We start from the raw sequence: 16315 nt of genomic DNA, 5'->3' as shown, positions 1-16315 counted from the left end.
AAACATTAAATATGAAACATACAATATATTTTTGTGTGATAATAGAATCTAACTAAGTTTAAGCAATTGGGATACATGTATTTATAGTAATCATAGTTTCTAAACCAATATTAACACACAAACATAATCATTTTATCAAAAGCATATTGCATAATTAATCCATAATTGCATAGAGAGAGATATAGCACAAACAAGGTTAGTGAATTAAGCATGCAATTGATAGCGACCTTCACCACACAGGGACAGACAACAGAGACAGAAAAAGAGACAGAATAACAGATTATTTTAACAGGTCCTACTTCCATGGTATCTAAACTATGACATCACATTTTAACCCCAAATACCAATTTATGTGCAGTGTAACAAGACACTGTTTGTATAATTGGCTAGAGTGCAACTGTCAGACAGTTTGTCAGAGTGTGCTCTGCTCATAAGTAAGGATCTTTCACATGACCAGCTATCTAATTATTTATTTCTGGTCGCTAAAGATGGAAACCGAAAGACCAAAGTGTGCAAGAGTAAGTGAGAGGGCTTTTACCACATATTTTAAAATATCTAATTTGTGAGTTAATACCTGAGAGACAAAGATCATGTTTCTCCGAGAACAGACATTACTGCAGGTGTTTGTGGTGCTGAGAGAGCATTAAAATGCAGAATCATAACATATGGTATCTGTCAGACGCTGTGACACTTCTCTTCTAGTTTGTGTTGACAGATGACTGACATGAAGCAGCTGTGGGGCAATAAAAATCAAAACTGAATGACATTAAAAACCTCCAGGGTAGAGGTTTCTCAAATCCCAACCCCTCCTTGACATATACAGAGCAATTTCTTAGACTTATTCACTGATATTTGTTTGAATTTAGCCCGTCTTAAAGATATCATCACATATAATACATTCAGCACTTCATTCATGTTCTTGAAAGAGAATATGAAAGTATGCCTTATTCACAGCGCGGCTTGATAACTCTCAAGCTCCTGGAGCCATGAGAAGAGTGGGACCAAAAAACTGAGTCAGGGGCCAGAAAAGGCAGATAAACTCTGCATGAATAACTCCATGAAAATATTTTCTGAAAAAGTTGCCCATGTCTTAAAATCTGTCATTTTCTAAGCTTCAGCTACCCTTTTTATATTTGAGGTTATCAGTGAAATACATCTTATCTAACATAAAAGAAAATCTTGATGTCCTGCCAATGTAATATCTTAGAGAAGCTTACATTATATTCAAAGCCATCAAATAGTCCTTCAAGGGGATGGATGGGTATCCATTGCCTGAGAAGCTGAATGCATAAGTCTATCAGAGGACCATTAAAAACCAGAGAAATATATATTTAGTGGTTCAGGATTTAAAAAATATAGGATATACTGTTCCAATATATTGTTATGTTGTGGTTCCCAGGTGATCCAAGGCGAAGTATAAGACAATGTAAAATGTTCAAATGCCCTGTGAGAAATTAGATAAGGAAAACAGAAAATCATGAAGAATATGCAATAATATTTGTGTTTGCCATTTATATAATAAACCAGCTCATAGAGGAAACATTGAACTTGTAGCCTAGTTCCAAACCATTGGATCACATCCTAAAATTATTCAGCAATTCAAATTAAATGAATGACTGAACTGAAACGAAATGGCTGCTCACTTTGACTATCAGGCTATTAAAGATGGACATCACAGAAACAAAACCATAATCTGTTGTGCCGTGTCAGTGAAGCTGCTTTGTGGATGGTGAAGGTCACTTTGTGGGACGATCCAGAAAGTTTATTGAAACTTTAAGGTCCATTTGAGCATTACATAACAGGTTTTATCACCATTCTTAACCTCAGAGCATATGTTGATCCCCACATAATTATCTTGGATACTGTCACCTTGTCCCTCCTTTTCAGTTCACTGTCTTCAGAGCTGTTTATTCAGGCTTTGGGAATAGATCAGGCTGCCTTTTCTCCTTTTTTTTGTTTTAGAGATAACAGTTACAGCTTACTAATACAGAGGAAACCTGTCAGATTTATTATGTACGCACAATATGACATTACCATCATTAGCAGCTTCTACAGCAGTTTCACAAAGCTTAACAGCACGTATCAGACCTACAAGAAAATAAGAAAGTACGTTAACAATATTATTATGAGTTACCTAATAATGTAAACTGCTTTAATCCGTACTGGAATGCATCAAAGTGACCTGTGCACGGTTGGATATTGGACTGCTCCTAAAAAAAGGGAAAATCTTTGTGGAATGATGAGGTGAAATGCAATAAGTGTTGCAGCTCTAAGGGTTTACAAAAGAGACATAAGACTGAAAGAATAAGCATTATGAGACAGGACATTGATTTTTGATAGTGTGTAGAGAGTTACAATGTTCCCTTTAATACCTTACATAACTGTAGTATTCCATGTACCATAGCTTCTATAGTTCTTTCTGAATCCATGCATTTTCCCAGGTCACTATTCAACTACTACAGTAGATTTGTGCGGTATTTTAGGAGCGTAACCACAGGACTGTACCACATACAGAACATGTGTTAAATTACTGCACAAACTGCACTACATTCCTGTGGTAGATGTCCTTAAACTCCTTACAAGTTCTGAGTGTATTTGTAATTGAAGGCATTAACACTTCAATATGTTTCATAATAACACTGAATCAAATGTGCTTGTTAAAAAAGATTGCCCATAGTGACAACCTTACAGAGAATTATCAATGCAAGCTAACTGTCCACCACCACATAACATAGTATGGCATTTAACCCTCATGCATCATTATGGACATTTTTCTCTATTTGGGCAATTTTTTCCCCTGGCCATCATTTTGGCTGTTAGAGCATCTCTCTCTTGACAGATTTTGGAATTCAAATTTAAATCTTTCTAATAGATCAACAGAACACTGTGAAAAAGTTGACCATACTCTTAAATCATTAAGGATAAAATGCCCACTTCGTTTTATAGTTTTTAAAACTAGAACAACTTTAAAGATTAATATTTTCTTGTGTTTTTTTCTGCATAAATCTCTTAAACATGTACAAGTACCAGAGGAAGTTACCTCATAAACACAAGATACAATCTCTTTAATCTGTACTATTTGTATAGCAGTTTTTGGAAGAGGCCATTTTTTGATGCTACACAAAACTAATAATGCATCAAAATAATTTTTTTTGCCTAATCTTAGACATATCCAGATTTTTTTTTTAATTCCCCAGCCCCACAACATTTGTTATATGGAAAACAACCCAAACTGACATATAGAGATTTAATTTCCTCAAAAAATGATTGAATGTTTGGAAGTTTTGAGCAGGGCTGAAGTTGTTTAAGAGATTTATGCAGAAAAAAACACAAGAAAATATAAATCTTTAAAGTTGTTCTATCTTTAAAAACTATTCAACGAAGTGGGCATTTTTGTCCTTAATGATTTAAGAGTATGGTCAACTTTTTTCACAGTGTTCTGTTGATCTATTAGAGAGATTTAAATTTGAATTCCAAAATCTGTCAAGAGTGAGACTTTGTGCCATATGCACTCGCAGCCAAAATGATGCCAGGGGAAAAAATTGCCCAAATGGAGAAAAATGTCCATAATGATGCATGAGGGTTAAATGCTATGTTATTTGGTGCTGGACAGGTAGTTTGCATTGATAATTCTCTGTAAGGTTGTCACTATGGGCAATCTTAGCACATTTGATTCAGTGTTATTATGAAACATATCGAAGTGTTAATGCCTTCAATTACAAATACATGTTGGACAAAAGAGGTTTTGGAGTGATCTTCATCTGCAGTTAACCCTCTGGAGTTCCTTTACTTCTTTATGATGTTTCAATGTAAAAACAAAGCGACGTCGAGCCCTGCCGTCAACTTCCCTCTAGAGTTCTGCCTTAAAGCTTCATGCCAGTTTTTGTTTGATGATGATAGGTCAAGTAAAACCATAGATAAGGTCAAATATATTTAGTATAAAAAAATATATAACTAGATGTTATTCTCATTTTACCGCTTATGTGCTATATTTGCAACCTGTTTTCACATTTGTAACATTTAAAATTCCTTATTTAATTTTCAAAATCTGATTTTATGTTGTTGTTTTTTTGTTTGTTTCTGATGGGTTCAAAATGTTGATCCAGTGAGTGAAATAATAATTATCAGGTCATATAGGTGAGGTTGTGCTTAAAACTATGAAACAATTGTATAAGTTTGCTTGTTCTTAATTTTTTTTTCTGGTATAATCAAAGAAAATTATATACTGTATAATACTCTGTATAAGTTGATTTTAAAATATAATAAAATAAAATGTCAAAATATAAATATACATTTAAAAAATAAAAATAAAATAGATAAAATAAATAAAATAAATAAAATAAATAAAACAAATAAAATAAATAAAATAAAAACTATGACATGCAATGGTTTACATTTTCAATTGCAGAATGAATAGTATTCAAAAATGGACAAAACAGCCCAAGATTCCAAAGGGTTAAACAAAGACTGTGTCTTACTCTTGTCTAGTTTAATGTCTTTTAAATACAGATTTTCTCAATATCAATATCAGTTCACTCAAAATAACTTCAAAAATAGCACGGTTAGGTCGACAGTTACAGATGGATCAAGGCTGTTTGCTTGAACCTGGAAAAAAATAGTGTCCAGAGAGCATGTTTATGACTGATAAGATGCTGGGATTAGCTTTATCAAAGACCTCCAGGAAGAGCTGAGCTGGGAAGACATTTTGGGAAAAGGTGACGCACTTCATGTGACTAACACCTTTTTAAAGACACGACAGGAAAATAGGTTTAAGACCATTTTAGACAGCATTAAAACAGCAGCAGATGTGGAATCTAATGCTCCAAAGCTTTTGGTGAAGGATAAAACGAATCAGCGTGTTTCTCCTGGGACGATTCTGCACGGCAGAGGGTTGATAGCAAAGTTGATTATGCTACCTCAGTGTTGTGACAATTATTAGATAGGAGCTCCGAGAATGCTGCTCTTGCATCTTCTCTGCATATATCTCACACTACACTAGGTCTTCCATAGGGTCCTGAAATATTTGCACTCTGTTCATTGTCTCTTATGTTGGATATTTATAAGGGGTTGTGTTCCCTGAGTAAAGAGAAGGCTGTGAAGCTGGATTTTTTTTTTTTACTTTAAATACTGCAACAGAACTCCATTCAGGGACTCCATTCAACTCTGAATAGAAACTGTGCCATCTCTGTGAGCTTTGGGTATGCTCACAGTATTATTTTGTTGAGACTGTGCCCAGAGGTATGATTTCAGTTCTCTGAATAATTGTGAGGCGTTATTTTTGGTCTTTAGAAAGTATAATGTTGCTGTAGCCAGGTCTCACCCAGGCTTGGAAATAATGCTCCTGCCTGAGTTTGAACTTTAACTGAAGTAGCTTGAAAGGCAATGCCAGCCTGCATCCTACAGTTTTTCATTGATGCGAGCTGCACACAGGGAAGACGTCTGCAGGAGGATACCAAAGCTTTCTCACTCCTGCTTCTTTCCACACATCCGTCAGTGCCACTCTTCTCTTACTAGGAAATAACTGCAGGAGATGATTGAATAAAGTAGTAAAGAGGAGGAGTAAGAAAATGTGGAGGCCATTTGGGATTTAGACGTTTATTACTTCTCTATCATGAAAAATGTGCTATTGATGAAGCAATAGGTTTACTTAATTACTGATGTCAGAGAAGGTTGGTCAAATTAGCTTTTGAGAGCTAATAGAAAACAGATACTCAGACTGAGACATCTGGGTGTGGCCAGAGGTGCTACTAGAGAGAAACAAAGAAGTAGTCTTGTGATTTTATGTCCATTTTAAATACATAGATCAATAATAATAGAAAAGATATCAGTGCACTGTAAAATTTAAAAAAAAAAAAATCTGTTTAATTTACGGTAAAATACCGGCAGCTATTGTTGCCAGAACTTCACCGTAAAAAATACAGTGACTGGGTTTTCTACTGTAAATTTAAATGTAAATATCAGAAAAAACTGTTATTTAGATTGAATAATCCTGGTTTTTCTTTTCAGGGAAATTGTGTCTTTGTGACATTATGGTATTTCTCCATTAATTTTACATACATTTTTTAATACGGTAATTAAGTGTCTACTACGGTGATATACAGTTTAAATTTTACACCTTATTTCTGATGCAATTTGACAGTGTTTTACTGTAATTTATACAAACATTTTTTACAGAGTGGGGAGCTATCATTCTGCAAGCAGAAGACTCATAACCTTGTGCAGCATCCACAAATTGTTCCCAATATGCCTGATTTTTGATGATCACATTTCATTTTTTGTTTGTTTTTTTACACATTACGGTGGGACAAATTACACTTTTTATCACACATACTACATTCCACGGAAGATATCTTGACATGTTAAGCTGTGGTCAAACATATGCAAATTCAATATTCACCTCCTGTTCACTTTCATTTTATGTGGGAAAAGGGGCCGATAAAACATTTGCATGCATCGCGTCAAGTACAACCGTGGTAACCTGTGTGGTCTGCATTCACATACGTATGTGTGACCAGGAGAAAAATCACAGGTGTGAATAATAAAACAAAAGATGACTGCACTCTATTGGGTTCAGGGTCCTAGTATTGGGTCTGGCTCTTTGTCGTGGCTTACTGGGACACTTGAACACAACTGAGCCATTACTACAGTTATTATGATCACCTGTGCTTCTATGGCTAATCAACATGTCTGCTGTGTAAAATCCTATTCTTGGGTGCAGTGGCCTCATGTAATTCCAAGCATGGCTCCACCTTCTTTAAAGAGGTGCAGAGGTGTAATCAGCCAGAATTGGAAAGCATGGCCTTTAAAAGGTAAACAGTGACACATTTAATATTGCGGAGACTGACATTTTGTCTTATTAAAATGCGCCCTCACAGTATGGGGATTACCTTTTCGGAATTCAGACAAACTGCTAATTTGGAGGCCCTGCAGCCTCTCTGTATCCCTGTAGGTGAAGCAGTGAACCTAGACTTGTAATCTGTATATCCCTGTCTGTGAGATTGGAGTAACAGCCTTTGATCCTCTTTGCTGATGCAGTTTGTCTGGTGTATGTTATCATGAATTCCCTTTATTTCCCTGAGTCTATAAACATGATAATTGACATATGCAGCTAATTGGCAGTTCCTTTAAGTACAGTGGGGATTTGTAAGGCACAGTAGGAAACAAAGAATGGAATATCTGGCTTGGGTTGTAATTTAAATAAAAAAAGATTAAGCAACTTCAAAGATTTTGACCTAAACCACTGTCTGGGCACACTAATTGTTTGCTTTCTAGTTAATGTGAAACACTTGTGTATCTCAGTTCCTGTGCTGCAAATTGCACTTGAAATTCTTCTTTTTCATTTTATTTACTCTACTGCAAGGACATTCACAAAGATTACACAACAAAATAACCACTGCCACATAGGTGACAGACCATTATTTTGCTATACAGACTCTATACGATTGCAGTCATGTCTCACTATCTTGCTATCCTGCAGCACTATCAATTATGCAATATCTTTATGGAGATTGGTATTATAGTAGCACAAAACCTTTTTTAAGCAGAGTTGCTCTTAAGGGCAGTAATTATCTCGCTAGGGTACGGTTCGGGAAAAAATTAATTAGAAAGAATTAATTGATGTGAAAGTATCTAACTGGCGCCAAGGTTGAACTCTCTTAAGGTGATTCAGTGCTTCCTCCCTCAAATAATCCTCATTCCAACTAAACTTAAAAATTAAAAACTAAAAAAAGGTGTTTTGAAGTGATGCCATGATTGTGTTGACTTCAGTGTGAATTCACTGTGTGGTATAATTGCTGAATTTTCCTTCTGTTGTCTTCCATGACACTTTCCTTTAAGGGCAAATAAAATTAATTAATTTCAAAATAAAATGTTTATGTAGGCTATTCTTTATATTCAGCAGCTAATTTGGTAACTTGTGTAACTTTGCCACTTTGTAGTTGATCAAATTGTAACCAAGCAAGTAATCCTGTTGCTCTTCCATAAATTTTATGGTCATGTATGTAAAAAAGGAAATTCATGCTGTTTTACATTGATACACATTTTGTTATTTTGACTATGTTTTTAAAATTTGAGCTAATTTTGTTTTGTTTTCTGTCCCCACCAATCAATGTGGTACTCTAACCAATATGTATAAAACGGCATTCTGGACATGTTTACCCAACCAGGCAGATAGTTTTGGTTTGACTTTCCCAGGTTTTGACATATCTGTCAGAGTTTTCTGCCTTTACCCAGTACAATGGTGGTGAGTATAAATCAGTGTGTGGTCCTCACGCTATTAAAGAAATTATACTTAAAAGTGCTCACAGCGATCAGCCGTTCTGGTCATCTTCAATCAGTTACAGTGGTTGTAATATCCCTTTTAGCCAGCAGCTGATGAGAGCAGCTGTAAGTCCCAGTTACCACACATTTTGCATGTTTTAAGACAATCACCCGCCTACGAGTAACAAGACCTCAGATTGCATCGTACACCCTGTCAGTCTGAGGTGCGGGTACTGATATGAAGGAGGGAACGCTCTTACTTGACCCCAATGTGTCAGCCTCTGCTGATGAGGCATCTGGTTGACACTCTGTAACAATCACTGGTGATATCAATCAGCACCGCAGATCAGAGAAAGAGCAGAAAGCAGAGGAGCCATGCTAACATATTAAACAGAGCAAGTACTGAGAGAGAGATTTCTCAAGTGAGGATGGAGAGAGTGAGGGGGGGGGGGGGGGTTGCCATCTGGGGGTTGCCGAGCATTGTGAGAAAATGGGCATGCTAATGAGGGCCAAATACTCGGAGAACAGCTGCATTGTAAATGAGCTGACTTTGTACACTTGAGCTCGGATGAATCTCTGAAGTGTTGTTTGTTAATCAAAGGAGGAAAACGGAGAGGAAAAAAATGACTAAAAATAGTAACTGGAAAGCAGGGTGCAACTCACAGCTCTGATGACACACATACAGCTGCGGTAATTGCTATGAAAAGGTTACCATTATTGTTATTCACACCGTGAAGGCAGGTGGAGGAACTATGAGATATCCCTTGACATTAAGCTGATGGATGCACGGCTACTTTATGTCCCAGGGTATGATAGCATCTCAGGCTTTGTCTGGAAGCCTCAGACGCTTTGAAGTTGAGTAATCTGATCAAAAGGCAAATAATCTGACTAGAGGTCACGGGATTTACCTCATCAATAATAGAGGAAAGTTAAATTCGCAGCACTGTCCGTCCTTATCCTCTTTATCGATTGGGGGGAAAGGACTCCCACATGTAGTGAACACTACCAAGATCAAGAGGTCATGGGAAAAGATTTTTAGGAATGTGAGAGGAGCTCTGTTTGGTTTTACCTCAGGGCATATTCTGTGACTGAAATAACACTTTAAATCCAGAATTTCGATAAACATTTATTTACAAAACAAAAATAATGACAAAGAATAATTTGAAGAGAGAATACAAAACATGTGCTAATATGATAAAATACATTATCATACACAACGTATATCTTATGAATATGTTAAATAAACTATGCTTAGGTTTTTGGGATCTGAAAAGGTTGAGCTGAGGAAGCAGGCAGCCAGTGTTGGATTGCTTTTCGTTATAGGGATTATTGCATTTCAGTTTGTGTTTAAGGCAATGATGAGACATGAAGAGGAGACAGAAACACTTCACGTAACAATGAAGCAATATTACTTTTCTCTTCATCACAGGGCACACTATCACATAAACATCAATGACTGGAGAGGAGGAAGACAAAAGAAAAAGAGAATACTCTTTTCGTTAAAGAAATGTAACAATTTTACAAATAGGATTGGTCCATACATTTTTCATTTAAGAACAGCTTTTAAGAGAAGAACCAGTTTTCAAAGCCATGTGTGTGTTGCATTATGAAACAGTCCCTGCAGTTGTCAGATGAGTTGTGTCCCATGATGTCCAGAGCACCATAATGACTTGGTGTCTTTGGTGCCTGATGTGCTGTGAGTCCACAGAGTCAGAGTCCTCTCCCTTTCGTCATACCGCCTGAGGTCTCTGCCTGTCCCCATCTCTCTGATGCTCCCTTCAGTACGGGTACTGCTTCTGCTTCTTCCCCGCGAAACAAGACAGCCAGGTGCACAGCAGCATGGCAGCCGCCGCTCCGGCCCCTGTGCAGTAGTACGCCCAGCCGATCTGGCAGGAACCTGCAGAGGAAAGCAGAGGATTCAGAATGATATCTCTTCACTCTTTATTTTATCTGTCCGTCTGTCAGCAGGATATCTCCAAATCCCATGAATGGATTTCAATGAAATTTGGACAGATAAGCCTTTGGCCGGGGAGCAACTGATTCGATTTTGGTTTAACCAGAATGTCTGCACTGTTTACTCTAAATTTACAGAGACTTTTTGGGAATACTGCTCATAAATCTCACATCACTTCAACAATAAAGGGGGAAAAACGTCTATACAAGAGTTCAGGTTTAAAACTGTTTATTCCACAGAGATAAATAAACTGCTGGAGGATATAAAGTTGTCTCTATTCTAGACATGAACCTGCAATGTTAATATTTAAGGCACTGGAGACATTTTACTTTTGACAAGGCCTTATATTCTTTTTGCTGTTGTTGATATTGGTTATATCTTACTTTTTTTGTGATCCAAAATTTATATCTCTACCTTTGTTCTGTGTACACATAGTGCCCATCCATAATCTATTTGCATGCACCGTTTCATAAGAATACTTCACACTCTTTTGCCTTAGATCCAGCATTAACATTTTGGCGTTGGGAGCAGAAAATGTTGAGAACTGTTTAACATTTTTGTTCAAGCCACAACATTTCTCCTCCTCTTGTGAAAAAGAGTTAGCATTGTTAGGACAAAGGCGCTGAACATAGTTTAACTTCATCTGCAAACAGACAGTCTGGTATGTGCCAAATGCACTCTCAATACACAGGCTTTTGGAAAGCACACCAGTGGCAAAAAAATGCTGAAATGGAGCCAAAAGCCAAAAGCAAAGCACAAATTAAAACATAAAGGGCCTCCTTAAGAAGCATCTTCTATAATCCTCAAAGGAAATTATGTGCATTATTAAATCATGATATGACCCACATCTGATTCTAAATTTGGAAAATGTTGTGATGACCATCAAGGCTTCTTATTATAAACATAAACTTTTGGGAAAATGCCTGATTGTGTGCAGTTATCTAATTACCAGCCGGGTGGGAGGAGGAGGAGGCGTCTCATTAGCAAATCATATCAGCCGTCTCCTCACTGTGGAAACCTGATTCAACTGCCAAAACTGAAAATACTTATTTCTTAGAGTCTCATTTTCTGTTGCAAATTTCTCTCTGTGTCAGCGTCACACTTAGCTTCCCCTCTTTTTGAAATGTGGCTGTAGTTTATCTATTAACACCATGTGGGAATATTCTCTTTGAAAAACATGTCAGGTCAAAGCACTGACTTTGGATTTTCCATGCACTCATTATGTAGAGAGAAATATGACAATTTTTCTAACTTTTTCACAATAAACATGCATGCAATTAATGTGTCCCACTAAATCACTCAGAGTGCTCTCTTCATGGTTAATGAAAGAGTCTATGGAGCAGAGATTCAAAGTCTTCATTGTGGCATAACTTCTCATGGGAGAACATCAGAGTCTTGTCATTATGCAACCCAGAAAGAGGTGAAATAACTGGTGCAGTTGTCTTCAACTGAACAGCAAACACACTTGTTAACAATAATTTATATGTACCAAGAGCCTGTTCCTTCAAAGAGGAAATTACTAAATTAAAACCTGATTTACAACATAATTACTTCTGATGACACGGTTGGAAATTTCAGTAATTAAGATGATGTGTTGAGGAATTTAAATCAGTCAGAATTATATTTGTCAGAATTATACAGACATGGGTTGGAATCAAATGCTGCTTAAACAGTCACATCTATCTGCTGCCAGATTAAGTCATTTGCCAATGACTCCTAAAATGACACGACTGTTTAATGTTGTGAACACACATGACCAATCCATTTAACACTGCAAAACAGTCACAGTTTTAAACACGTGGCTAGCATTGTGAAAGAGAACTGCTTGGTTAAATTTAGGCAATTAAACTACTTGATTAGGTTTGGGAAATGATTATGGTTTGGGTTAAAATAACTATGTGACATATACTAAGTGACCTGGTTTCGCAACCTTGTTATGTCCTAAAGTTAAAATCATTGACTTTTAAATAACCTTAAACCAGAGAGTAATTGGGTTGAAGTCCTGTGTTTCGTTTGACCCATTTATCCACCCTGTCCTTCTTACACCGACTTTGTTGCTTTTTTTTGTCACTTGACTTCCTCTTTTGTTCTCATCATAATTACTATAACCACTAGAGGTCGCTGCCTAACAAAAAACGTCAATATGGGTCATAATAAAGTGCTTGCAAAGATGACCTTTATCGTTGAGGATGGACATATTGGCTGCTGTAGTCTGCATTTATTAACTTGTATTTTTTATATTTATAATAACGAAACTTACAAAATTTGTTGCTATGTTTGCCTTTTCGGTAATGGTTTCAAAGAATGGCGACGTTTGGTTCTGTCCAGGTTAACACCAGGCGGTATGTGGTACCAGGTGCTAAGTTTGGCTGCAAAAACATTTCTGTCCATTCATTTCAATGCAAAATGAGAAAACTTCTCACTTGATTTATTACCTCAGAATTTTTTTTAGGACAACACTATGGTCTCAATCACTAGTAAAAAAAAACTTCTTCAAGACAATTTAATGTTAATAGTGTAAATAATGGCCCCATTTAGAAGAAAATAGAAGATAAAGAATCGTATGATTTGGGGCGTGGCTACCTTTGATTGACAGCAAAAATGGCAAAAATGGTTGTATTCACACCATACAGGGGGACTAAACTAATGTTTTCGCACCTTTTCAGCAGCTAATAGACATTATAGTATTCTGGTTCAACTAGCAGATAGAAGCTCTGTTTATCTTAATGTGTGAGGACGAGAGCAGAAAATAATAACTTAAAAGTTTGAAGTGGGATAAACTCCAGCATGGTGGACATTGATGTATATTGAAAGAGAGAAAATCTAAGTGTACCTGATTATGTAAGGTATGGGCTCAACAGCTTTATCAAAAATGTACCTTTGACATTTAATTAAAATATTACAATCACACCAAATTAATTTGTCTGGGTATATTAAGTAGAAGATCAATCGCTATTTGATTAACATCAAATAAAAGAGCAGCTGCAGTATGAATAGTCCCTCCACCTGCCTCGTGTCTAAAAGAGTAGCATATTATTTTCTATGAGATAGTCCTGAGAATGCCAGCTGAATACAGAGCACAAACCAGGCTCCTGCTTATTCTCAGCACATATTTATAGCTATAAAACACTTCAGAAATCGACAGCAACTGGAGGTTCTGTTGACTTTTTATCATACATTTCAAATACCAAGGGATCATGTGTCTTCAGTATACGACGCTACCAGAGAGATGCATCTGCTCAGTTTCTAAAAAAAGGCAGAATGTCAAGGGCCAGATAGAAAAGTCTGTTTTCAGTTTCCCACTTTTTCATACATTTATCTGTTCTGGAACTGGAACATTCAGCAAACACGAGAAAAATTTACACAGTCGTGGCTGAAGCATCAGTGTGTAATTTCGTCGCAGTGCGCAGGCTGTAGGTGTGTATGCATACTGGATCTGCATGGTAGATATCTTACCTAGCTGAAACTGGTCCGAGCTGTTGTTGCAGGTCTGTTGTACTTCCTCACTGTCCCATCCCAATGGATAGAGTGCACAGCCAGATCCTATGAGCAGACCTGAGAACAAGAGGAAGACAGTCTGTCAGTGATGAAGGAATCGCAGTAGCTTGATTGATCACTGGGGGTTCAAAAAACATCACAAGTATGACTTGAGGCTGACAAGACACACCGTTGGTGAGGTAAAAACAGCAGCAAGGACAAACTCTCACCATCAAGGTGTTCACTCAACTCCTTGAGGAAGGTCTGCATTGTTTTTGTGCGACCTCGCCTATGTGGGTTTTCATAATTTAAGAATCTTTTCATTAATGAGGAGGAAAAATGCAAAGCAGTGTGTTGTTTTTTTCTTTGTTACACTCAGATATCCAGCAAGGTGGAATGAAACTCAGGTTTTGTGTTTATTCTCTCTCATTCTTTTGGTTTATGTTTTAATTAAAATGATCAAAAAGACAATGAGCTGGTGCTTTCCAGCAGAACTCACCTCTATGAATTTTTTTTTTCACCTTATCAACCGTTTGCAGCAGATACTGATGGGGAGGCAGCTCTGACCTGTTCCAACAGTTTTACCTAACAAGCCTCAAATCCTTTTGTAAAATGACACGGATTGTGATTTTAACACTTCATCATGTTTTTACAGCAACAAAACAAAGCACTCCTCTGCCAGCAGCTCATAAAACTGCTGCAAATGAACAACGAACATATGCAAATAGCTTGGCAATTTCTCACAGAGGCAACAGCTAAAAACCAAGCATTTTTTTGGTGCACAATAATTACTGTAAAACTCTGGAAAATCCTTGAGGGACTGCTTTATGTCAGTGATTAAAGAGACTTATGACTGCGCTTAAAGCTGCGCACTGAGACAAGAGTAAAATCTAGTCAAGGCCATTTACATTAAGGATTAATATCCTCAATATTAGCCTACAGCCAGGTCTTGACAAGTTATTCCCTGGATGCCAAGGCCTGTCTCTTGAAATTACCCTGTAGGTGGCTCTGCCATCACATTAGCTTAATCCCCTCCGATGTGTCTACCCTGCTATCAGTTTTGGGATGTGAGGATGGCAGCAGAGGAAGAGAAGGCAAGAAAGCTCTGCCTTCCAACCTGATTACCCCTGCCATCCAGGACTGCCTTATTACATCTAGGCCGAGATAACAAGCAGGAATTAATCCACATGCTAATGCAGATGGGCTAGACAAACCGGCTAACATCGGAGGTGGAGTAGGAAAAGTGAAAAAGACATCTGTGTTTTCCCCAGCCGCAGCCAAAAGGACGGCGAATGTCATCGGCTCGCTTCTGGGAGAAAATAGACTGGCTGATTATGGCACCTGTGGTAGAAAATCAATTCAGTGAAACTCTGGCATGTTGATGAGAATGAAGGGATATAAAAAGGCTCTGACCAAGTCTGTGTCATTACAGCTCAGGATCAGAGGGGATCCAGGGATTGTCGTACGTAACAACTCAGCCGTTTCTTCTTCAGCCCCTTAAGAAAACTTCAGACGAGTTTCTGCTTCAGACACAAAATTACTACCTTTAGCTGAGCTGTACAGCAAAAGTAACACCGGGGCATTTGATGTAATTCCCTGTACATGCAGCCACTGTGGGACTCTGATGAACATAAAAACCCACTATTCTACAAGGTACAAAAATGCATTTAGGAGCAAGTGAGCATACACACAGTCATTAAAATATTTTCAGTTATATAATGTTATGGAATGCCTTTTGATTCAAATTTGTAACAGTAAAGACTGTAAAGCATGTGAGCATGATAATGTATTCATGATTAATATTTAACAAAATCAAAAATTCTCTTTCAAGTGTTGTGTAATGCAGAGAGATACAGCAGCATGTAATCAAATTGAATTTCCTTGCAGCACAAGTAGGAAAAAAACATATAACACAGGACAGAATGTGGCTTTGTTTTCCCAAATACATTGTTATTCTATCCCACAAAGTGTAATATTTCCATTTGAAAAATCAAGATTTATGAGGATTCTCAGTTGTTCTTTGATTAACACATTTGTTCAAATGATCAAAACCATAAAGAGCTGCATTGTAGCAGGCGCATCAGAGTGAAGAATGGGGGGGAAAAAGACTTCAGTGCATAGTTTCCACATCAGGTCAGATGATGATGATGAGATGGAACGCTGAATATCTAAGACTGCATACTGACTGAGAGGAAATTATTGCTGCAACACAGACAAAAGCTCAGTTTCATTGTGTAACCACATAAAAATCAAAGGTTTCTGGGTGAACCGCCAGTGTTTTCTGTTGGTTTTTTGGGATAAACTCACTGAGCCTGCAACACTGCAGTGGGTGGAATCAATGTGAGCACTCACATGTTACCATGACACTATGGAGACAGATACTGCAAAAAAAAAAAATCCATGTGGGAGCATATATAAAAAATATAAACACATCAACAAGGTGTAATTCAATTCCATATCATATGTAGTCCTACATTTCTCTGTTGCCTGTTATTTTTTATGATTAATTTATTTTTTGCAACTATAGTTAATTCCATCAAATCCCATCCTCCACACTCACGATGTAGGTTATTGAGAACCAGAGGTAGGGAGGCTGGTGACTGTGGGAGACAGATTATCAAGAAT

General features: G+C 37.2%; 1 protein-coding gene across 1 annotated transcript in view; it reads right to left on the bottom strand.

The window, feature by feature from the left end:
- Positions 1 to 9372: 9372 nt before the first annotated feature.
- Positions 9373 to 16315, bottom strand: part of LOC131969427 (LHFPL tetraspan subfamily member 6 protein) — a 42253-nt gene continuing 35310 nt past the window's right edge. Inside the window, exons 3-4 of the mRNA XM_059330421.1 lie at positions 13670 to 13768; positions 9373 to 10156 (exon numbers count right to left, since the gene is read on the bottom strand). Of these exons, the coding sequence (XP_059186404.1) occupies positions 10038 to 10156; positions 13670 to 13768 (218 nt within the window). The 3' untranslated portion in view covers positions 9373 to 10037. The remainder of the gene's footprint in view (positions 10157 to 13669; positions 13769 to 16315) is intronic.

This window comes from Centropristis striata, chromosome 4 (genome assembly GCF_030273125.1).
Source record: "Centropristis striata isolate RG_2023a ecotype Rhode Island chromosome 4, C.striata_1.0, whole genome shotgun sequence".
Lineage (NCBI taxonomy): Eukaryota > Metazoa > Chordata > Actinopteri > Perciformes > Serranidae > Centropristis > Centropristis striata.
Note: the sequence above shows the minus strand (reverse complement) of the source record. Positions and strands in the feature narration are given on the sequence as shown.